Raw genomic sequence first — 24,826 nt, 5'->3', positions numbered from 1 at the left:
CGGATCCACCTTGGGAGAGTGAGACCAGCCCTTAACAACTTCAGATGGAAAGGGATAACGCGTTTCAGCATGCCGTTTAGCTTGTCCGGGACCGCCCTGGGCTTCTGGACAGCATCCCTGAAGTTAGAGTGATCAAAAAACGTATTTCGCGTACGCTTGGGGAACCGAAACTGGTGTTTCTCCTGCTGAGAAGCCGACTCCTCCACAGGAGGAGGCGGGGGAGAGAGATCCAACACCTGGTTGATGGATGAGATAAGATCATTTACTAAGGCATCCCCCTCAGGTGTATCAAGGTTAAGGGCGAAGTCAGGGTCAGAGCCCTGAGCTCCCACATCCGCCTCGTCTTCCTGAGAGTCCTCCGAGCAGCGTGAGGAAGACGGGGAAGAGTCCCAGCGAGACCGCTTTGCCGGTCTGGGACTGCGGTCCGGGCAGGAGTCCTCCGCCTGAGACCTAGGGGCCAACCTGGGAGCGCGCTACGGCGCGTACCGAGAGGGGCCTGGAGGAGACAAGCTAACAGGAACCGGGGCCTGTGAAGGGTCCGGTCTGGATTGCAATGCCTCCAGGAGCCTAGAAGACCATTTGTCCAAAGACTGTGCCATGGATTGAGAAAGGGACTGAGAGAGTTTCTCAGCAAAAGAGGCCAACCCCTGTGACTCTGTCCCTGCATGTTCAGGGGGAGCAGGGGGGTCTACCTGAGCCGAGGGGCCCACCAGTGCCCGAGGCTCCGGCTGAGCAAGCGTGGCAGGAGTCGAACACTGCTCACAGTGAGGGTACGTGGATCCCGCAGGCAACATAGCCCCACAAGAGGTACAGGCCGCGAAAAAAACCTGTGCCTTAGCAGTTTTGCTCCTTGTGGACGACATGCTGTTGTCTCCTAGGAGAGTGACCAACTGAGGGTATATAGGGACCAAGGTATACGGACTGACCGAACAGATATATATATATTTATACAATGGATATATATATATGTATCTATACTGGCACCCCAGGGGGGCCAGCACCGGGTGACCGGTGTGGCTTACCGACCGCTAACGAGCGGAATGTGTCCTCCAGATTCCCTGCCTTGGATCCCCCGGAGCTGCTGAGCTGTTCACTGAGAAGCATCCACCGGCAGAATGCCAGAAAATGGCCGCCGGAGCTCTCAGGGGAGGAGAGGAGCCGAGGGCGGCGCCAGCCAAGAGCGGGAATCTGGGGTCCCCACAGTGGTCAGTGAGGGGGGAGGAAGACATGCAGGATGCTCCAGCCCTCACATCCGACGTCATGCCAGAGAACCCGCCCTTACCCCTGACAGGCAGGCCCGGGGGCGGGATTTTTGCGACTAGGCCGCGGTGAAGCCGGGGACTAAATTGGAGGCCGCGCCCGACAAGCAGGCACGGTCGGCGCGGAAGTCCACCGGCCTCCTCAGTTTTAAAACTACCGCGGCTCCCGGGAAGAAGGTGCGCTCTCTGTACGATCCCCGACAGGGATACAGAGTACCTTTAAGTTGCAGGGCCCGGTCCCTGGGGTTGAAGAGGCTCCGGTCCGGCAGGTTCCCTCAGGGGCTGCGGATGGAGCACGGTCCCAGCAAATGGAAGACCGCTCAGGATCCCACTTCTCCCAGAGCCGCTAAGGGATGGTGAAGGAGACGGCATGTGGCTCCAGCCTCTGTACCCGCAATGGGTACCTCAACCTTAACAGCACCTCCGACATAGTGGGGTGAGAAGGGAACATGCCGGGGACCCCGTGGGGGTCCTCTTTTCTTCCAACCGACATAAATAAGTCTGAGAATTCATGAGTGGATGTGTGCCTCCTTCCACACAAAGCATAAAACTGAGGAGCCCGTGGTCCACGGGAGGGTGTATAGGCAGAGGGGAGGGGTTACACTTTTTAAAGTGTAATACTTTGTGTGGCCTCCAGAGGCAGAAGCTATACACCCAATTGTCTGGGTCTCCCAATGGAGCGACAAAGAAAATCTGCTTCCCAGTTTTCTACGCCCAGGATGTGAACTGCGGAGATGGTGGAGCCTGTGGCTTCCACCCACTGCAGAATCCGCCGTACTTCCTGGAAGGCTTGACGACTGCGAGTGCCGCCTTGGTGGTTGATGTAGGCGACGGCAGTGGCGTTGTCCGACTGTATTCGGATCTGCCTGCCCTCCAGCCACCGATGGAAAGCCAATAGGGCTAGATATACTGCCCTTATCTCCAGGATATTGATCTGAAGGGACGATTCTATCGGAGTCCAGGTTCCTTGAGCCCTGTGGTGGAGAAAAAACGCTCCCCATCCTGACAGGCTCGCGTCCGTGGTGACCACGGCCCAGGTTGGGGGTACGAAGGATTTTCCCCGAGACAGAGATGTGGGTAAGAGCCACCACTGAAGTGATGTTTTGGTTGCAAGGGAAAGAGAGATGTTCTTGTCGAGGGAAGCCGCACTCTTGTCCCATTTGCGAAGAATGTCCCATTGGAGTGGCCGTAGATGGAATTGCGCGAACGGCACTGCCTCCATAGCTGCAACTATCTTCCCCAGGAAGTGCATGAGGCGCCTTAAGGGGTGTGACTGACTCCGAAGAAGTGATTGCACCCCTGCCTGCAGAGAAAGCTGTTTGTCCCGCGGTAGCTTGACTAACGCTGGCTGGGTATGAAACTCCATCCCGAGGTAAGTCAGTGATTGGGTCGGTGTCAACTTGGATTTCAGGAAATTGATGATCCACCCGAACTGCTGGAGAGTCGCCAGAGCGACGGTTAGGCTGTGTTGACACGCCACCTGAGAAGGGGCCCTGACTAGGAGATCGTCTAAGTAGGGGATCACCGAGTGGCCCTGAGAGTGCAGGACCGCCACGACGGATGCCATGACTTTGGTGAAAACCCGTGGGGCTGTCGCCAGGCCGAAAGGCAATGCCACGAACTGGAGGTGTTCGTCTCCGATGGCGAAACGCAGGAAACGTTGATGTTCGGGTGCGATCGGCACATGGAGATAAGCATCTTTGATGTCGATCGATGCTAGGAAGTCTCCTTGTGACATCGAGGCGATGACCGAGCGGAGAGATTCCATCCGAAACCGTCTGGTTCTCACATGTCTGTTGAGTAGCTTGAGGTCCAGAACGGGACGGAATGACCCGTCCTTTTTTGGCACCACGAACAGGTTGGAGTAAAATCCGCGACCACGTTCCTGATGGGGAACGGGAATCACAACTCCTTCCATCTTCAGGGCGTCCACTGCCTGAAAAAGTGCGTCGGCCTGTGCGGGGGGCGGAGAGGTTCTGAAGAAACGAGCCGTAGGTCGGGAGCTGAACGCTATCCTGTAACCATGAGACAGAATGTCTCTCACCCATCGGTCTTGAACATGTGGCCACCAGGCGTCGCCAAAGCGGGAGAGCCTGCCACCGACCGAGGATGTGGCTAGGGGAGGCCGAGAGTCATGAGGAGGCCGCCTTGGAGGCAGTGCCTCCTGCGGCCTTTTGGGGGCGTGACTTGGACCGCCACGCATAGGAGTTCCTCTGGCCTTTCTCCGGCCTGTTGGAGGAAGAGGATTGGGGCTTGGCGGAGGGACGAAAGGACCGAAACCTCGAATGGATTTTTCTCTGCTGAGGTCTCTTAGGTTTGGACTGGGGTAAGGAGGAGTCCTTTCCCTTGGATTCCTTAATAATCTCATCCAATCGTTCGCCAAATAAACGGTCGCCAGAAAAAGGCAAACCAGTTAAGAACCTTTTGGAAGCAGAGTCTGCTTTCCATTCGCGCAGCCACATGGCCCTGCGGACCGCCACGGAGTTAGCAGATGCTACAGCCGTACGGCTAATGGAGTCCAGGACGGCGTTCATGGCGTAGGACGAAAAAGCTGATGCCTGAAAGGTCAATGAGGAAACATGCGGAGCAGAATTCCGTGTGACAGCATTAATCTCAGTCAGACAAGCCGAGATTGCTTGGAGAGCCCACACAGCCGCAAAGGCCGGGGCGAAAGACGCGCCCGTGGCCTCATAGATAGAGCTCTTGGTGAAGTCTATCTGTCTGTCAGTGGCATCCTTCAGGGATGAGCCATCGGCAACAGACACAACGGACCTAGCAGTCAATCTGGATACTGGAGGATCCACCTTGGGAGAGTGTGCTCAGCCCTTAACGACTTCAGATGGAAAGGGATAACGCGTGTAAGTATGCCTTTTAGCAAAGCGCTTGTCCGGGACCGCTCTGGGCTTCTGGACAGCATCCCTGAAGTTGGAGTGATCAAAAAACGTATTGCGCGTACGTTTGGGGAACCGAAATTGGTGTTTCTCCTGCTGAGAAGCCGACTCCTCTACAGGAGGAGGCGGGGGTGAGAGATCCAACACCTGGTTGATGGACGAGATAAGATCATTTACTAAGGCGCCCCCCCTCAGGTGTATCAAGGTTAAGGGCGAAGTCAGGGTCAGAGCCCTGAGCTCCCACGTCCGCCTCGTCATCCTGAGAGTCCTCAAGCTGGGATCCCAAGCAGCGTGAAGAGGCCGGGGAAGAGTCCCAGCGAGACCGCTTAGCCGGTCTGGGACTGCGGTCCGGGCAGGAGTCCTCCTCCTGAGACCTAGGGGCTAACCTGGGAGCGCGCTGCGGCGCGGACCGAGAGGGGCCTGGAGGAGACAAGTTAACCGGGGCCGGGGCCTGTGAAGGGCCCGGTCTGGACTGCAATGCCTCAAGCAGCTTAGATGACCATTTGTCCATAGACTGTGCAATGGATTGAGAAAGTGACTGAGAGAGTTTCTCAGCGAAAGAGGCCAACACCGGTGACTCTGTCCCTGCAGCCTGCTCAGGGGGAGCAGGGGGATCTACATGAGCCAAGGGGCCCACAAGTGCCCGAGGCTCCGGCTGAGCAAGCGTGGCAGGAGTCGAGCATTGCTCACAGTGAGGGTAGGTGGAACCCGCAGGCAACATAGCCCCACAAGAGGTACAGGCCGCGAAAAAAACCTGTGCCTTAGTAGCTTTGCTCCTTGTGGACGACATGCTGTTGTCTCCTAGGAGAGTGACCACTGAGGGTATATGGGAAAAGGGTATAGAGCCTGACCGAACAGATATATATATATATATATATATATATATATATATATATATGTATCTATTCCGGCACCCTAGAGGGACCAGCACCGGGTGACCGGTGTGGCTTACCGACCGCTAACGAGCGGAGTGTGTCCTCCAGATTCCCTGTCGTGGATCCCCCGGAGCTGCAGAGCTGTGTCACTGAGAAGCATCCACCGGCAGAATGCCAAAAAATGGCCGCCGGAGCTCTCAGGGGAGGAGTGGAGCCGAGGGCGGCGCCAGCCAAGAGCGGGAATCTGGGGTCCCCACAGTGGTCAGTGAGGGGGGAGGAAGACATGCAGGATGCTCCAGCCATCACATCCGACGTCATGCCGGAGAACCCGCCCTTACCCCTGACAGGCAGGCCCGGGGGCGGGATTTTTGCGACTAGGCCGCGGTGAAGCCGGGGACTAAATTTGAGGCCGCGCCCGACAAGCAGGCACGGTCGGCGCGGAATTCCACCGGCCTCCTCAGTTTTAAAACTACCGCGGCTCCCGGGAAGAAGGTGCGCTCTCTGTACGATCCCCGACAGGGATACAGAGTACCTTTAAGTTGCAGGGCCCGGTCCCTGGGGTTGAAGAGGCTCCGAACCGGCAGGTTCCACCAGGGGCTGCGGATGGAGCACGGTCCCAGCAAATGGAAGACCGCTCAGGATCCCACTTCTCCCAGAGCCGCTAAGGGATGGTGAAGGAGACGGCATGTGGCTCCAGCCTTTGTACCCGCAATGGGTACCTCAACCTTAACAGCACCGCCGACATAGTGGGGTGAGAAGGGAACATGCCGGGGGCCCCATCGGGGTCCTCTTTTCTTCCATCCGACATAACTATGTCTGAGAATGCATGAGTGGATGTGTGCCTCCTTCCACACAAAGCATAAAACTGAGGAGCCCGTGGTCCACGGGAGGGTGTATAGGCAGAGGGGAGGGGTTACACTTTTTAAAGTGTAATACTTTGTGTGGCCTCCAGAGGCAGAAGCTATACACCCAATTGTCTGGGTCTCCCAATGGAGCGACAAAGAAATTAAAGTTTTATCAGGTGGAGATTAGCACTAGACATGGTGGGTTTTTTGCATGCATTTTTCATATTGAAGTCTATGGGTGGTAGGGGTGAAAAACCCAGGCAAAAATGCACAAGAATTGACAAGCTACAGATTATTTTCTGCACCAAATCTGCATCTGCAAAGAAAAAAGAAGCACAGTGCACACAGCACTTCAGAATCTCGTTGACTTTGCTGGCATAAGGATAGGCACGCAGATTCATGACAAAACTGCACACAAAAAACGCAGTGTGTGCACATGGCCTAAACGTGAGTACATCTTGCAATCGGGTCACAGCTGTGAAGCTGAGTGCGGGTGTGACGCCCTGGCAAAACCAGGTAGTCACACAGAAAGGCCCCTGCACAACACCATCCCACACAGGGTTACATACAGTGACCTGAAACCCTAGTCACCCCCCCTCAGGGAAAGAAAGGCACACCAGTGGGCAGAACCAAGCAGATGGGGAACGCCCACCTAGGGGTCTGGAGAGCCCGAGCGGGAAAAGTAGGAGTCGGAGTTAAGCTTGAGTAGTCTGAGGTTGAAGTTCTAGTTTGGAGGAGTGAGGAGGTGAAGCTAAAAGTCAGAAAGGAGAGGCGTCGGGGTTGGAGCCCCAGCGTACTGGCTAGGTGGCAGCAGTGGTCTGTGTCTGACAGGAGACGGGAAGACGGCTGCCGGAGATCCGAGGTGGACCGGGGCAGGGTTGGAGCCCGCCGGTACCGACACCGGAGAACCGACCCGGAAACCGTGCACTGAGGGGGTACTTGGACCCTGAAGCCAGGACCAACGGCCTAGCTAATTAACCATTTGAGGGCAGGATTATAGGTCCTGTCCCAACCAAAGTCCCAAAAGCAGACAACAGCCCACCGCGGGGAATAAAGGGCATCCGCTAGGGCCCAGTAGATCCCACGGGCCAGCGTCAGCGGGCACGGCTCCAAACCAGGGGACCGGGAGCGGACTCCAGTGTTTCACACCGGGAAGTCCACAACACAAAAACACAGAGTGCAGAGGAAAGTGACAAAGACCATCAGCCCGGGTGTGGGACCAGATACACCAGTCTGCGGCGGCCGGCCACCAGCACCCTTGGTTTACCAAATGACTTTGTGTTTATTGACTCCACACATCAGTGCAACTTCATCCAGCACCACGACAACCGAAATGTAAGTTACTGGTCCCTGCAACCCTGCACAACACTGGGCCCCGAGGCATCCTTCCCTACCCACGGTGGGGTTAATATCCAGCTGCCATCCCATCGGCCCCGGGTACCCCATACCACAGCGGTGGTGCCACATCTCACCACACACCGTGGGTGGCGTCACAGACAGTTTACGGCAAATCCCGTACAAACACGTCCCATTTCATTTGAAGTGTCCGCGCGACCCCCGGGTCCGGTAGAATCCCTCAAGCCACACTGTGGATCCGGATCCAAGCAGCCGGCTGCTCTCCTCCACTGTCAGCCTGTGTGTATATCGCACAGCACTGGGATAACTTCCGAGTTCAGTACGATGTATCTCTCGCATCCTTTCACTTGAATGGGTGCGAGAGATGCGGCTGTAGCAGAAAATCGCAGCATGCTGACGCTCTTCTCGCATCCAGAATCTGGATGCGATAAAAGCTGCCCAACTGCTCTCCCTCATTGCCTAACATTGGTCAGAGTGCAATGCTGCAATGCGAGATTTTCACACGTCCGATTTTCCCGCTCGTGTGAGCGTACCCTTATTTTGATATTTTTTTAGGAGTTGCAAACATGATGGCTTACCTTTCATAGATGACAAAATATGCAGAAAATTTTGGACAGTTTTGTGCCTATAAAGGTTTTTCACTTCTTTATCTTGCTTGCAGAAGTCAATGAACTGGTCCAGCGCAGAAGCAAATGAGTCAGTCTTAGATTTAACGGAAGTGCCCGCCTCTACACACAAAAAATGAAAATGTGTCATTTAGAAATATGGATATCGCAAGATCAGGCTAATTGTATTGGGAACATTGCTACTATTAAAATACATTAACGAAGAGGATAAAAAGTAAGGTTAGGGAACCCATCCAGACGCCAAATACATCAATCTTTCCTCAGGCGTTTATCATTCCTACATCCCTCTGAGTAGCCATTTTAGGAATGAGAAAATAAGAGCCACAAGGATTTGTTTTTTTTGTTTGGACTCAGGTCATGCTACATACAGTTATAGTATCTAATAACATTCCAATTGCCTAAAAAAAAAAAAAAGACTTCATATGGTTAGGTGAATATATCTCATACCTTGGGTTTCAGTCATAGGAGTTGTGCTATTGATGAATTCAGTCATTGTCAATCAACATCAGTCATGCTATTTTTTTTTAATTAAATCACGCCCCCCCAGCATTAGAAATGATTACCGTTACTGCCTCGACAACCTCTCCTGTAATCCTGCGCACTGAATGTCTTCTGCACTGGCATGCGCACCGCATCCAGGTGGACGTCCCTAGATTCATTGTACAGCGGCCCCAGAGTTTCGGTCATGAGCACTATCAAGCCAGGTGTGTGCATACCGGCTTCAAACTGAAGTAGTGCAAATGACAAACTCCAGGGTCATGTGCACTGAGCCGAAATCCAGCGTCGGACACGATGGCGGCGGAGAGGCGAGTGAGATCATCCTCTGACACTGCACATTCATTAGCATGTTAGCACGCCCACAGGGGAGTACTAACATGTTACTGGAGCCGACTAACCAGGGGAAGCAACGCCCAGGGGGCTAGTCCCCATGCTCATTAGCAAACAATAAAAGAAGATCTTTAGAAATATTTTTCTAAAGATCCCTTTGTCTATGCTAGTGTAGAGGGATTGTTAGACAGGGATTAGCAATATGCACCCAGAACCATGCTCATGGTTCTGGGTGAATATTGGACCTAACAGATATCCTTTAAAATTTTGAAAATGGCCATGTTCATCTCTGAGATGACAGCAGACGTGCCTGCACCCTGTTCGATCAATGTGCGTGCATACTACCCCGGAAGTACATTTACGCGATCGCCTTGATGATGTCCTGGGACAATGTGCTAAGGCTGGAATCACACTTGCGTGTGCTTCGAGTGAGGATTGTATCGAACTGCTGGAAAGTTTAGCGGCTCTCCTGACCGGGACAGGAGAGTTTCAGGTTCATGTATTTCTATGCAGCTGACACGTTCCTGTCAGGAAAGCTGGTCCGGGCAGTGCAATGCGTTCCTCGCGTGAGTCAAACTCAAGTGTGACTCCCGACTAACACGTGGTCTTCTAACCCGGGGCCCCCTTATGCTGAGAACCCCCAGCAGAACGTCAGACCCGACATCTTCAGGAACCTCGCCAAGAGCGACTGCTTCACAGCAGGTACCCCTGCCCTGGATCACCCAGGAGCTGTAGGATCTGTCCAAAAGAGACTCAACCTTCTAAATCTGTAGGCTTCCTGTCTTTGGGCGGTTCTTCTCTATTATGCAAGTTGTTACCATATGAATCAGATGTAACAAACTTATCAAGTAAGGTAAACATTAATGCCAAATTAACCAGTACCAGACGACTCGGCTGGAGAAACTGCAGCAGAAAGTTGGTTTGCTAGATGCTTTTTGATCATATCCTCTGCTTTGAAGTTTTTACTCCGTTTGAGCATTGTTGCTGCATCCTTTCCCTCCCGGTTAGTGATGCATGGATCCACTCCAAATTCCAGAAGCATTTTTACATCTTGTGCTTGACCTATGGAACATAGATAAATGACAATATAAGACGACACCTTTTTGGTCTACTCTGCAGAGTAGGCTACTAACTTAGCTTCCATTTGTAGATCATATAAGTCTGCAAAACAGATTAGATTTGTGCTGCTAGGTCTCTGTACAGTTTTATTGTTATATGAAAAACCCCCCACAGAACAGTAAAAGGTGGTGTCACACATAGCGACAACGACGTCGCTGCTAAGTCACCATTTTCTGTGACGTAGCAGCAACGTCCCGTCGCTGTGTGTGACATCCAGTAACGACATGGCCCCTGCAGTGAGGTCGCCGGTTGTTGCTGAATGTCCTGCTTCATTTTTTGGACGTTGCTCTCCCACTGTGAAGCGCACATCGCTGTGACAGCGAGAGAGCGACGAACTGAAGCGAGCAGGGAGCCGGTGTCTGGCAGCCTGCGGTAAGCTGTAACCACGGTAAACATCGGGTAACCAAGAAGCCCTTTCCTTGGTTACCCGATATTTACCTTAGTTACTAGCGTCCGCCGCTCTCACGCTGCCAGTGCCGGCTCCCTGCTCCCTGCATACGTAGCTGGAGTACACATCGGGTAATTAACTCGATGTGTACTCTGGCTAGGAGTGCAGGTAGCCAGCGCTAAGTGGTGAGCTCTCAAGCTGCCAGTGCCGGCTCCCTGCTCACGTAGCTGGAGTACACATCGGGTAATTAACCCGATGTGTACTCTGGCTAGGAGTGCAGGGAACAGACAGCCGGCACTGGCAGTGTGAGAGCGGCGGACGCTAGTAACTAAAGGTAAATATCGGGTAACCAAGAGAAGTGCTTTCCTTGGTTACCCGATATTTACCTTAGTTACGCTTCCACGCTGCTAGCTGGGGGCTGGTCACTGGTCGCTGGTGAGATCTGCCTGTTTGACAGCTCACCAGCGACCATGTAGCAGCGATCCTGATAAGGTCAGATCGCTGGTTGTGATCACTGCTGCGTCACTATGTGTGACACCACCTTAAGGTCTCATCCGCACACTGCATCTTTTACTGCATTTATGGTGCATCTTTGTGCACAAATATGCATTCATTTCCGTCCCTCAGAAAAGTCTATGAGATTTCTGTTTTGCTGTCCACACAGTGCATCTTTTTTTGGCTGCATTTTTGAAGATTGCTGCATGTTAATTATTTTTGTGTTTTGACCCTGCGTTTTGGAGGACTTGCAAATCAATCCGCCGCTGGCTTGACGTCGGCAGAAGATTCATCCCTCGTATCTGGCCAGATGGTAGTCCCCACAAAGTCTATGGGGATCAGAATCCAGCGAAAAGAGGTAGGAATAAGAGCTTCACATTTACCGAGTCACTGGCGCAGCTGTCACACTGTTCCCGCTCATTCACTTCCCAGTCCGCTCATTACCTTCATTTAATATGCAGTGCTTCCCCCGCCCACTGGCATCTATTACGGTTGCAGTCAGACGTGCCCCCACGCTGAGAGACAGCGTGTCTGACGCTTCCAATCACAGACGCCGGTGGGCGGGACTAGATCATACAGTAAATAAATAAATTGGCGTAGGTTCCCCCCATATTATGATCTACAGGCTGCAGCCCCAGCCATGCACTTATTTTGGATGGGTATCAATATAGGAGGAACCGCATGCAGCTTTTTCTTTTTTTTTGTTTTGTTTTCATTATTATTAATTAAATACATAATTTAAAAAAATAGCAGGCAGATCCCCTCAATTTTGATACCCAGCCAAGATAAAACCCGACAGCTGGGGGCTGGTATTCTCAGGCTGCAGAAACCCATTGTTATTGTTCCGCCCCCCCAGAATAAAAGTATCAGCCTGAAGCTGACTGGAATTGCCGCATCCATTAGATGCGACAGTCCCAGCACTTTACCCGACACATCCCAAATGCCCTGGTGCAGTGGCAATCAGGGTTATAAGGAGTTAATGGCAGCCCACAGCTGCCACTAAGCCCTAGATTAGTAATGGGAGGCGTCTTTGAGACGCCCCCATTACTAATCTATAAGTGAAAGCAAATAAACACAAACACCCAAAAATTCCTTTATTTGAAATAAAACACAAATAAGGACCCTCTTTCACCACTTTATTAACCCTAAAAACACCCATGCAGTTCCAACATAATCCACAAGAGGTCACACGATGCTTCCAGCACTGCTACATCTGGATTTACACCAAACGGCCATAGAACATGACTGCCTACTGAGATTCAGGTAGTGACTGAAGTGAGCCACGCGATAAGCGGTGACTGACTGGGAACCTTCAGCTGTGGTCGCGGCTAACCTGAGCGACGTCACCACTGATCGCAGCTCAGTCTCTGCCTGAACCTCACAGCGGGCAGTCATGTTATATGGCGCTCACTGTGAGCTTCAAATGTAGCACAGCTGAATCATCGTGGGACCTCGTGTGGATTACGTTGGACCTGCAGGGGTGTTTTTGGGGTTAATAAACGGGTGAAAATGGGCGCTTTTTTGTCTTTTATTTCAAATGAAGAATTTTTGGGTGTTTGTGTTTATTTACTTTCACTTACAGATTAGTGATAGGGGGGGGTCTCAGACGCCTCCCATTACTAATTTAGGGCTTAGTTTCAGCTATGGGCTGCCATTAAATCCTTATTACCCCGATTGCCATCACAGCAGGGCAACGGGAAGAGCCGGTTCCAGCACCAGAATTGGCACATCTAATGGATGTGCCACTTCTGGGCGGCTGCGGGCTGCTATTGTTAGACTGGAAAGGGACAAATAACCATGGCCCTTACCACCCTAATAATATCAGCCCTCAGTTGTCTGCTGTACCTTGGCTGGTTTTAGAAGAATGGTGAGGACCCCACGTTGTTTTTTAAAGAAATTAAATGATTTAAAAAAAAAAAAAAAAAAAAAGCGTGGGATCCCCTCTAGGTTTTACAATCAACCAAGGTACAGCAAACAGCTGAGGGTTGCAGCCTGCAGCTGCTGCTCCTGTGCTGGATATGAAAAATGGGGGGGACCCCATGTCAATTTTTTACCACAAAAAAATTTCAATAAACAGCTGTCCAAGCTAGCTATCGCGCTATCAAGCTATTCTGTTATTTCTTTTCATCTATGCTCTTCTTTCTTTCTATTCTATAGGTTCTTTATTTCTGTTTCATATATTCTATCTATTCTTTATATTTTTTTCTATCTAAATATCTATTCAAGTTATCAATTATCCTATCAGATAAAACCACATTAACCAAAACATGGCAAAACGCATATGTTCTTTCATGCGTTTGTTGGGCCACAAGCTGCATTTCTGTGACCACAGGATATAAAGATACACTCAAGATGTACTCACGATGCAGTGTGCGGACATAGCATAAGTGAGCTTGAAATAGGGCAGATTAAAGTATAGCTACAAAAGTTTCACAATTATCTCCCTGAGGCAATAACTGCAGCTGAATACTGTAAGTAAAGATTACAGTGGAGGAGACCTATTGAATAAGTATTCACACTGGGTCTTATCTTTAAAATCAGAAACATTAAAAAAAAAAGGTGGCACTGCCCAGCGTTATCCTCCTTCCTTTAAATAATAGTTGGTGAAGATTCCAGGTTGCTAATGAACACATGATCATAATTCTGATGAGTTAGGCTGCTTTAACACCTCCGGTTTTTCCTGTGCGGCACAATCCGGCACTTTGCAGAAAAAACGCATCTGTTTTTTTTTTTGCTGCCGGTTGCGTTTTTTTTTGCATAGACCAACATTAGTGCCACATGGGCTTGCGTTCCGTCCGGTTCCGTCCAGATTTAGCCGATGCGGCGGCCGGATGGAACGTTGCCTGGCACGTTTTTTGTGCGGCAAAAAAAAACCGCATCGCGCCGCATCCGGCGCATTTTCCTACGCATGCCTATGGACGCCGGATGCGGCAAAAAACGCATCCGTCCGCCGCATGCGGTTTTTGCCACTGTGCATGCTCAGTAGCCTGACGCAAGCAGCAAAAACCGGACGGGCCGCATGTAAAAAACTTATGCAAAGGATGTGGTGTTTTCGTCGCATCCGTTGCATAGGTTTCACAGCCGGATTGAGGCGCACTGCTCAAACCGAATGTGTGAAAGCAGCCTTAGTTGACTATGTTCCATTTTTCAAGTTTGTCTCCTTATGTTATGCACTGCTTTTCCTTGTGCGCGACCATAAATGTGCAAGGCATCTGCTCAATTCATGTGTATTTACCCTGCAAAGCTAGGCTGTGCAATAAATACAAAGAAGTACATAAAAAAAAGTCCTCAAAAGCCAGCAATGATAAAAATGTCAAGGTATCATTAAATAAGTTGGCTGAAATTAAATTAATTTCATAACATGTCTAACTATTTAATGTACTAATCTAGTCACTTTTCTAATTTACTTAAATGGCACATGGGTATTCTCAAAAGGATCCTCGTCAGGCAGCTGGCGCTGCTGCAACTCCCACCGTTTCCTTTTCCATTCTGAAACAAAGAATCATCGTGGGGCGGCACTGCGGTCACTTATCAGTGTCTCTCCAGCCGTCCTGTTTTAGCAGCAGTGATGGAGAAGTGACTGTAGCTTCTCTCATGCCGTCATGCATCTTCTATATAGACTGTGTTAGTCACCGCTGTTTTATTCACTGAAACAAGATGTCATCAGGGGCAAGCACGAAAGCCGCATGAGTGACAGCAGCAACGTCCCACAGCTTGTCACCGCCCAAATATGAATCAACATCAGGAGGCAGTGATAATAGCAGGGTGGGTGACAACAGCCCTAAACACAGCTCCTATCACCGCCCTGAAACGAATCGTCATAAGCGGGCAGCGTTGCTCTCACTCACACTACTTCTATTACCGCTCCCTGATAATGTCTAGTTTCAATTAATGAGGCAGGAGAGACAGAATCAGTGTGGACTGAAAATTTCAAGTTGGCATGTGAGAAGATGCAGTCACTTCTGCATCACGACTACTGAAACAAGACAGCATCAGGAGATTGCGGTGACAGAAGTTATGGTAAGTGACCGCAGCAGGAACCCGGATGATGATGATGCTTCATTTCAGAATACCAAGTACATGCTGATGGACTAAAATGAATCGTAATCATAAATAATGAAACAAACAAACAACTACAGTGTTAGAGCAGAGAGGAAACGGTAGGGAACTTTTAATTGAAGTATATTAGAAAAGTGAATAGATCATTCGATTAAAAAGTCAGATTTAGGCTGGGGCCACACAAGCATTACAGGGAACCTGTCAAGTCCAATATGCGCCCAGTACACAAGCAGTTCTGGGTGCATATTGCTAACCGTCCCTGTATACACTAGCATTGATAAAGGGATCTTTAGAAAAAGTATTTTTAAAGATCTTTTACCGTATGCTGATGAGCGAGGGGACTAGTCCACTAGGCACTTGTTCCCCTGAGTAGTTGGCCCCATTAGCATGTTAGTACTCCCCTGTGGGCATATTAACATGCTAATGAATGTGCAGCATCAAAGGATGGTCTCACTCACCTCTCCACTGCCATCGCCGCCTGACAATGGATTTCGGCTCAGTGCACATGACCCTGGACTTCCGATCATGCGCACTACTTCAGTTTGAATCCAGGACTCGTACACCCGACTCCATAGTGCGCACATGCGCACTGAGCTGAAATCCAGTGTTCTAGAGGTGAGTGAGATCATCCTCTGACGCTGCACATTCATTGTAAAACTGTAAAGGGGAACAAAGCGCAATAGGGTCTTACCCGGTATGAGGGTGGACAAACAAGACAAAGAAGCACTCACCTGGTGAGGTTGTGCCAGTCACAACCCCTTATGATAGCCTGTGAGTGCCTGGTGGTTTAGCTGCAGCCCCGGGAGAGGAATTTTGTATCACACAGGTAGAAGAAAAGACCGGGTTTATGCCGCGCTGAAAACCACTGATGCGTGTAAATTAAAAGATTTCCTTTTTATTGGATAGTTCCTACGCGTTTCAGAGACATCCGTCTCCTTCCTCAGGAAAAGAAATCATATTACAGCAAGGCCGCTTGGACCTATATATAAGGAGCAAACAGCCATGTATGCATTAAGGACTGCCTGTATGACTCAGAGCTGATGACTCAGAGCCACATGGTAAAAAAAAAAAAAAAAAAAAAAAAGGGAGAAGAAGAAAAAAAAAAAAAGAAAAAAAAAAAAAAAAAAGGGGGAGATGGAATGATCGTGAATAACAGAAAAAAGTGTCTGATAGAGCATGATCCCAAGAAACATGGATAATTCCAACAAAGGGAGTACTGAAGAAGAAGGGAATTTTGTTACTTACCGTAAATTCCTTTTCTTCTAGCTCCTATTGGGAGACCCAGACGATTGGGTGTATAGCACTGCCTCCGGAGGCCACACAAAGCATTACACTAAAAAGTGTAAGGCCCCTCCCCTTCTGGCTATACACCCCCCGTGGGATCACGGGCTGCTCAGTTTTAGTGCTAAAGCAAGAAGGAGGAAAGCCAATAACTGGTTTAAACAAATTCACTCCGAAGTAACATCGGAGAACTGAAAACCGTTCAACATGAACAACATGTGTACCCGAAAAAAACCAACAATCCCGAAGGACAACAGGGCGGGTGCTGGGTCTCCCAATAGGAGCTAGAAGAAAAGGAATTTACGGTAAGTAACAAAATTCCCTTCTTCTTCGGCGCTCCATTGGGAGACCCAGACGATTGGGACGTCCAAAAGCAGTCCCTGGGTGGGTAAAGAAATACCTCATGTTAGAGCTGCAAAGACAGCCTTCCCCTACGGGGAGGTAACTGCCGCCTGCAGGACTCTTCTACCTAGGCTGGCGTCCGCCGAAGCATAGGTATGCACCTGATAATGTTTGGTGAAAGTGTGCAGACGCGACCAGGTAGCTGCCTGGCACACCTGTTGAGCCGTAGCCTGGTGTCGTAATGCCCAGGACGCACCCATGGCTCTGGTAGAGTGGGCCTTCAGCCCTGATGGAACCGGAAGCCCAGCAGAACGGTAGGCTTCAAGAATTGGTTCTTTGATCCATCGAGCCAGGGTGGCTTTGGAAGCCTGCGACCCTTTGCGCTTACCAGCGACAAGGACAAAGAGTGCATCCGAGCGGCGCAGGGGCGCCGTGCGGGAAATGTAGATTCTGAGTGCTCTCACCAGATCTAACAAATGTAAATCCTTTTCATACCGAAGAACTGGATGAGGACAAAAGGAAGGCAAGGAGATATCCTGATTAAGATGAAAAGAGGATACCACCTTAGGGAGAAACTCCTGAATGGGGCGCAGCACTACCTTGTCCTGGTGGAACACCAGGAAGGGAGCCTTGGATGACAGCGCTGCTAGCTCAGACACTCTCCGAAGAGACGTGACCGCCACTAGAAAGGCCACTTTCTGTGAGAGACGAGAAAGTGAAACATCCCTCAGAGGCTCGAAGGGCGGCTTCTGGAGAGCAACTAGTACCCTGTTTAGATCCCATGGATCTAACGGCCGCCTGTACGGAGGGACGATATGACAAACCCCCTGCAGGAACGTGCGCACCTGAGAAAGTCGTGCTAGACGCTTCTGAAAAAACACGGATAGTGCCGAGACTTGCCCTTTAAGGGAGCCGAGCGACAAGCCCTTTTCCAACCCAGATTGCAGGAAGGAAAGAAAAGTAGGTAACGCGAATGGCCAGGGGGATACTCCTTGTGCAGAGCACCAGGATAAGAAAATCCTCCACGTTCTGTGGTAGATCTTAGCAGAAGTGGACTTCCTAGCCTGTCTCATGGTGGCAACGACTCCTTGGGATAATCCTGAAGACGCTAGGATCCAGGACTCAATGGCCACACAGTCAGGTTCAGGGCAGCAGAATTCCGATGGAAAAACGGCCCTTGGGACAGTAAGTCTGGTCGGTCTGGTAGTGTCCACGGTTGGCCGACCGTGAGATGCCACAGATCCGGATACCACGACCTCCTCGGCCAGTCTGGGGCGACGAGTATGACGCGGCTGCAATCGGATCTGATCTTGCGTAGCACTCTGGGCAAGAGTGCCAGAGGTGGGAACACATAAGGGAGCCGGAACTGCGACCAATCTTGCACTAAGGCGTCTGCCGCCAGAGCTCTTTGATCGCGAGACCGCGCCATGAACGTCGGGACCTTGTTGTTGTGCCGCGACGCCATTAGGTCGACGTCCGGCACCCCCCAGCGGCGACAGATTTCCTGAAACACGTCCGGGTGAAGGGACCATTCCCCTGCGTCCATACCCTGGCGACTGAGGAAGTCTGCTTCCCAGTTTTCTACGCCCGGGATGTGAACCGCTGATATGGTGGATGCTCTGTCCTCCACCCACAACAGAATCCGCCGGACTTCCTGGAAGGCTTGCCGACTGCGTGTCCCTCCTTGGTGGTTGATGTATGCCACCGCTGTGGAGTTGTCCGACTGAATTCGGATCTGCTTTCCTTCCAGCCACTGCTGGAAGGCTAGTAGGGCAAGATACACTGCCCTGATTTCCAGAACATTGATCTGAAGGGTGGACTCCTGCTGAGTCCACGTCCCTTGAGCCCTGTGGTGGAGAAAAACTGCTCCCCACCCTGACAGACTCGCGTCTGTCGTGACCACTGCCCAGGATGGGGGTAGGAAGGATCTTCCCTGTGATAATGAGGTGGGAAGAAGCCACCATTGCAGAGAGTCCTTGGCCGTCTGGGAAAGGGAGACTTTCCTGTCCAGGAAAGTTGACTTCCCGTCCCATTGGCGGAGAATGTCCCATTGAAGTGGGCGCAGATGAAACTGTGCAAACGGGACTGCCTCCATTGCTGCCACCATCTTCCCTAGTAAGTGCATGAAGCGCCTTAAGGAGTGCGCCTGACCATGAAGGAGAGACTGTACCCCTGTCTGTAGTGACCGCTGCTTGTCCAGCGGAAGCTTCACTATCGCTGAGAGAGTATGAAACTCCATGCCAAGATACGTTAGTGATTGAGTCGGTGACAGATTTGACTTTGAAAAGTTGATGATCCACCCGAAAGTCTGGAGAGTCTCCAGCGCAACATTCAGGCTGTGTTGGCATGCCTCTTGAGAGGGTGCTTTGACAAGTAGATCGTCCAAGTAAGGGATCACCGAGTGTCCCTGGGAGTGCAAGACTGCTACCACTGCCGCCATGACCTTGGTGAAAACCCGTGGGGCTGTCGCCAGACCAAAAGGCAGAGCTACGAACTGGAGATGTTCGTCTCTTATCACAAAACGTAGAAAACGTTGGTGCTCTGTAGCAATCGGCACGTGGAGATAAGCATCTTTGATGTCTATTGATGCAAGGAAATCTCCTTGAGACATTGAGGCAATGACGGAGCGGAGGGATTCCATCCGGAACCGCCTGGCGTTCACATGCTTGTTGAGCAGCTTTAGGTCCAGAACAGGACGGAACGAGCCGTCCTTTTTTGGAACCACGAAGAGATTGGAGTAAAAACCTTGCCCTTGTTCCTGAAGAGGAACAGGGATCACCACTCCTTCTGCTCTTAGTGAGCCCACCGCCTGCAGAAGAGCATCTGCTCGGTCGGGATGTGGGGAAGTTCTGAAGAACCGAGGCGGAGGACGAGAACTGAACTCTATCCTGTACCCGTGAGACAAAATGTCTGTTACCCACCGGTCCTTGACCTGTGGCAGCCAAATGTCGCAAAAGCGGGAGAGCCTGCCACCGACCGAGGATGCGGAGGGAGGAGGCCGAAAGTCATGAGGCAGCCGCCTTGGAAGCGGTGCCTCCGGTTGCTTTCTTGGGGCGTGAGTGAGCCCGCCAGGAATCTGAGCCCCTTTGCTCCTTCTGAGTCCCTTTGGACGAGGAGAATTGGGCCTTGCCGGAGCCTCGAAAGGACCAAAACCTCGACTGCCACCTCCTTTGTTGAGGTTTGCTTGATCTGGGCTGGGGTAAGGAGGAGTCTTTACCCTTGGACTGTTTAATGATTTCAGCCAATTGCTCACCAAACAGTCTGTCTACAGATAGTGGCAAGCTGGTTAAACATTTTTTGGAAGCAGAATCCGCTTTCCATTCTTTTAACCACAAGGCTCTGCGCAAAACCACCGAGTTGGCAGACGCCATTGAGGTACGGCTCGTAGAGTCCAGGACAGCGTTGATAGCATAGGTCGCAAACGCAGACATTTGCGAAGTTAAGGACTCCACTTGCGGCACTGCTGGACGTATGATAGAGTCCACCTGTGCCAGACCAGCTGAAATAGCTTGGAGTGCCCACACGGCCGCGAATGCTGGAGCAAACGACGCGCCGATAGCTTCATAGACAGATTTCAACCAAAGGTCCATCTGTCTGTCATTGGCATCTATAAGTGAAGCCCCATCCTCCACTGCAACTATGGATCTAGCCGCAAGCCTGGAGATTGGGGGATCCACCTTTGGACACTGGGTCCAGCGTTTGACCACGTCAGGGGGAAAGGGATAACGTGTATCCTTAAGACGTTTGGAGAAACGCTTGTCTGGATAAGCATGGTGTTTCTGGACTGATTCTCTGAAGTCAGCGTGGTCCAGAAAAGTACTCAGTTTACGCTTGGGATACCTGAAATGGAACTTCTGCTGTGCAGCTGCCTCTTCTGCTGAAGGGGCTGGGGGAGAAATATCCAACAGTCTATTGATGGCCGCTATAAGGTCATTTACCATGGCGTCACCATCAGGAGTATCCAGATTGAGAGCGGTCTCAGGATTAGACTCCTGATCACCCTCCTCTGTCTCATCATGCAGAGACTCTTCTCGCTGAGACCCTGATCCGCGTGATGACGTGGAGGGTCTCTCCCAGCGAGCTCGCTTAGGCTGCCTGGGACTGTCATCCGAGTCAGAGCCTTCAGCCTGAGATGCCTGGGACCCCCTTGAAGCACGGATTAACTCCAACTGAGGGGGACCGGGGAACATTGACGCAGCAGTGTCCATGGTCTGAGTAACTGGCCTGGCCTGCAAGGTCTCTAGGATTTTTGTCATAGTGACAGACATCTTGTCAGCAAAAACTGCAAACTCTGTCCCCGTCACCGGGACAGGGTTCACCGGTGACTCTGCCTGGGCCACTACCACCATAGACTCCGGCTGACGAAGTGGCACAGGGACCGAACATTGCACACAATGGGGGTCATTGGAACCTGCCGGTAGATCAGCCCCACAAGCGGCACAAGTAGCGTATACAGCCTGTGTCTTGGCACCCTTGCGTTTTGCGGATGACATGTTGTCGTCTCCTCAGAGCAATATAGGGTATACAGCCAAGAAGCGACCTTACAGTGCAATATATATATATATATATATATATGGTATAGAGAAAAAAATACACCAATATAACACTGTGGCACTAGTGGGGCCAGCACTAATGAGCTGCTTACCGCCCGCTTAACGCGGGTGTGTGGTCGCCAGAAATCCCTTGTCTGGGTCTCCCAGAGCCTGTGTCCGTTCTCCAGCCAGACTGCATGTAGGAATGGCTGCCGGCGTCCTGTGGAGAGGGGCGGGCCCTGGGCGTGTGCAGACAAAGTGCGGGAAACCTGCGCCCCACTGTGCCCAGTGAGAGGGCTGGAGTATGTAAATAAGACTCCAGCCCTCGGCGCTGACTATCGTACAGCGTCTCTCCCTTGCCCTGATTGACAGGGTGGGGGCGGGAACGAAGCGGAGCTAGGCCGCAAAAGCCGGGGACTAGATTTATAAGCGCCGCAAAAGCACGGTCGGCGCTAAGTCCCCGGCGCACCACAAGTCTCAGCCGCGCCGCCGCTCCAGGGGCGGCCGGCGCGGCAGTCCCCAACACAAAGTCCCTCAGAGAAACTGCAGTGACTGTAACCCCCGCGCGCAGCGCTACTGTCCCCGGCGCACTAGCACACCCAGCAAGTCTGGAGTGTGCGCGGCCTGTCCATACGGGGACACAGAGTACCTGAATGTTGCAGGGCCTTGTCCCTGAACGGTACCCAGCTCCGTATCCAGCAGGTTCTACGGGTCTGTGGATGGAGCCCGGCCTCAGGGCTTGGGGGCCGGTAAGATCCCACTTCCTCAGAGCCCCTCAGGGGGATGGGGAAGGAAAGCAGCATGTGGGCTCCAGCCTCCGTACCCACAATGGGTACCTCAACCTTAACAAACACCGCCAATAGGAATGGGGTGAGAAGGGAGCATGCTGGGGGCCCTAGTATGGGCCCTCTTTTCTTCCATCCGATATAGTCAGCAGCTACTGCTGACTAAACAGTGGAGCTATGCGTGGATGTCTGACCTCCTTCGCACAAAGCTTGAAAACTGAGCAGCCCGTGATCCCACGGGGGGTGTATAGCCAGAAGGGGAGGGGCCTTACACTTGTTAGTGTAATGCTTTATGTGGCCTCCGGAGGCAGTGCTATACACCCAATCGTCTGGGTCTCCCAATGGAGCGCCGAAGAAATAAAAAATAAATAAATAAATGAATGAATAAAGACATGAAAACACTTGTTCCTCGTGTTATTTAATAAAGTCAGGGGGGTAGAAATGTGAGGGATGTGTTCAAGATGGTGTGCGAACCTATGAAGTATAGGTGAATTTATTAGTGTTTAGTCCTCTACTCTACATGGGGATACAGAGATTTAGAGTGAAAAATCAAAACAATGTGTAAAAAAGTATATATATATATATTGAACTATATATGGGGATACAGCGATCGTGAGTGAATATCCAGAGGGACGTGAAAAAAATCTTTTTAAATTTATTTATTTATAAATAAAACTATAAAGAATGAGGAACTGCAAGGGCACTGCGATTGAAAATTATTTTGATTAAAAATGTTTATAATGTCCGACAATGACAAAAAGAGCGGGCTCAGTGAGGAAACCACTAAAAAAGAGGGGGTTGGGGACATTTATCTAAAAATGACGTCCAGGGATTTTTACTTTCTAATGCTTAGTATGCATTCTATTTTTGAAAAGGAGACATGCTCCGGTAATAAGTGAGTGAGTGGAAAAAAAAAAAAAGTTTACCAAATGCATGTAGCAGTCATTTGCATGAAGAGTAAGAGTATTAACGAGAGATGGAGGAACATAGGGGACTAATACAGAAACGCAATAGAAATAAATAATAAATGGTAAAACAATAAGACTATACTTATTGTAGATATATATAGGACAGTGTCAATATAAAAGTACATACAATAAAACAGAATAAATGGGTAAAAAGTTTGTTAGCACTAGATATAAAAACAACGGCCAAGCCACTATATAAAACCAGATAAAAGGGTACTTCATAACTGATAGGGGATAAAAACGAATTAATAAAACAAGTCAGTGACCTCATTTAGACCAAAGGGTTTTAATGTATTTAGTTTGTTGATCCAAAAGGTCTCCTTTCTGCTCAGGGTTTCCATTCTATTGGGGGCATTTGGGGCTATCTGCTCTATTGGTGTAATATTAAAAACCATCCCCTTATTGTGTTTCAGAGCGCAATGCTTAGAGAGTCCGTGGAGCATATAGCCTATCTTCACATTGTGCCTATGTGAATTTAGCCTATTGTGGAGGGCCTGACTCGTCCTTCCTACATATTGTTTTCCGCACACACAGTCTACTAAATATATAACAAAGTCCGACTGGCATGTTAAACGACTTCTGATGGGGAAATTTTCTGAGCCCCCCTGAGAGCAGAAAGTGGTCCTTTTGTGGCAAATACTTTTACAACAGAGACAATTTTTGAGACCGCATCTATAGGAGCCAATTATGGTAGCTATTTTTTTCATCAGCAGAGGTGCTTTTAACCTGCTGGGAGCTATAATATTCTTGATGGTCGGCGCCCTTCTAAAAGTAACCCCTGGGCGAGCAGGTAACATATTTCTAAGAATGGGGTCACTTAGTAATATCCCCCAGTGTCTGGAAAAAATATTTCTAATGGTTACATTGTCACTGCTGTAAGTAGTGATGAAGTTAGCAGAAAAATCGCCCTTTCCAGCAGCATTAAAAATCCCTCTTGTACCCGAGATAGATGCGGTCTTTTTGGGTTTCAGCATGTCTGTTTGTTTCAATTTGGCTGTTTCTAGGTAAGCTTTTTTCATCAAAGACCTGGGGAAGTCCTTCTCAATGAAGCGATCCCTCAAAATCCCAACCTGTTCTTTAAAATCAGCATCTAAGGTACAATTCCTTCTAATCCGTTTATACTGATTTATGGGGATGTTGTGCAACCACTTAGCATAGTGTTCACTGTGATTGTGAATGTAACTGTTCGCATATACTTTCTTAAAGAAAGTTTTTGTAAGAATTTTGTGGTCTTGATGAAATATGGTGAGGTCCAGGAAGTGTGTCTCCTTTTCATGCACAGTGGGGGCAAATTGCAAGCCCCAATCATTATTATTTAGGGTGCTGAGGAAGGATTCTAAATTATTATGTTTACTGTCCCAGATGATGAACAGATCATCTATAAATCTTTTGTAGACTATGATGCTGCTATCAAAAATCCCATTTTCGATGTGTAATAATTCAAAGACCCCCATAAATAAATTTGCGTATGAACAAGCTGCTTTCGAGCCCATGGCTGTGCCAAGGCACTGGTGATACAGTTTGCCATCAAAAGTGAAAAAATTATTATTGAGAATGAAGCTCATTCCCTCCACTAAAAAATATTTTTGGGGTTGTGGGATTCTGCTGTCGTTCTCAAGAAAATATGAGAAACAAAAAAGTCCTAGGTGATGGTGAATATTAGAATACAGGGATGCTACATCAATAGTAAGAAATGTGTAGGAATCCTTCCATGGTATATCCTTTATAAGGTCAATGAGATGGGCTGAATCCCTAAGGTGGCTATTTAAACTAGAGACATGTGGTTGCATGATTTGGTCAATATAATTTGCTAAATTAGCCGTCAGGGAATCTATACCAGATATTATGGGCCTCCCCGGGGGATTTACCAGACTTTTATGGATTTTGGGAAGGTGGTAGAAAAATGCCATACTGGGGTCCTTTACTTGTAGAAATCTCTTTTCAGATGAGTTTAAAATATTTAGATCCACTGCTTTTTGTATCAAGATCTTATAGGCTGAAATAGCTGATTCATAGCAATATTTATCTACTGTCTCATAGTACAAGGGATCAGATAATATTCTGGACGCCTCTTTAAGGTAATCAGTTCTATTTTGGATTACAATCCCCCCCCCTTTGTCAGCCGCCCGTATGACTATATCAGGATTTTTCTTGAGATCATTCAGGGCTGTTCTTTC

The 24,826-nt window shown here is 49.9% G+C and overlaps 1 protein-coding gene across 1 annotated transcript in view; it reads right to left on the bottom strand.

Moving 5' to 3' along the window:
- The window catches only part of TRANK1 (tetratricopeptide repeat and ankyrin repeat containing 1), a 276,987-nt gene that overhangs the window by 135,472 nt on the left and 116,689 nt on the right, over positions 1-24,826 (bottom strand). The window contains exons 9-10 of the mRNA XM_075315070.1: positions 9,563-9,742; positions 7,805-7,954 (exon numbers count right to left, since the gene is read on the bottom strand). Of these exons, the coding sequence (XP_075171185.1) occupies positions 7,805-7,954; positions 9,563-9,742 (330 nt within the window). The remainder of the gene's footprint in view (positions 1-7,804; positions 7,955-9,562; positions 9,743-24,826) is intronic.

This window comes from Anomaloglossus baeobatrachus, chromosome 6 (genome assembly GCF_048569485.1).
Source record: "Anomaloglossus baeobatrachus isolate aAnoBae1 chromosome 6, aAnoBae1.hap1, whole genome shotgun sequence".
In the NCBI taxonomy this organism is placed as follows: Eukaryota; Metazoa; Chordata; class Amphibia; order Anura; family Aromobatidae; genus Anomaloglossus; species Anomaloglossus baeobatrachus.
This window is presented reverse-complemented; position numbering and strand designations above follow the sequence as displayed.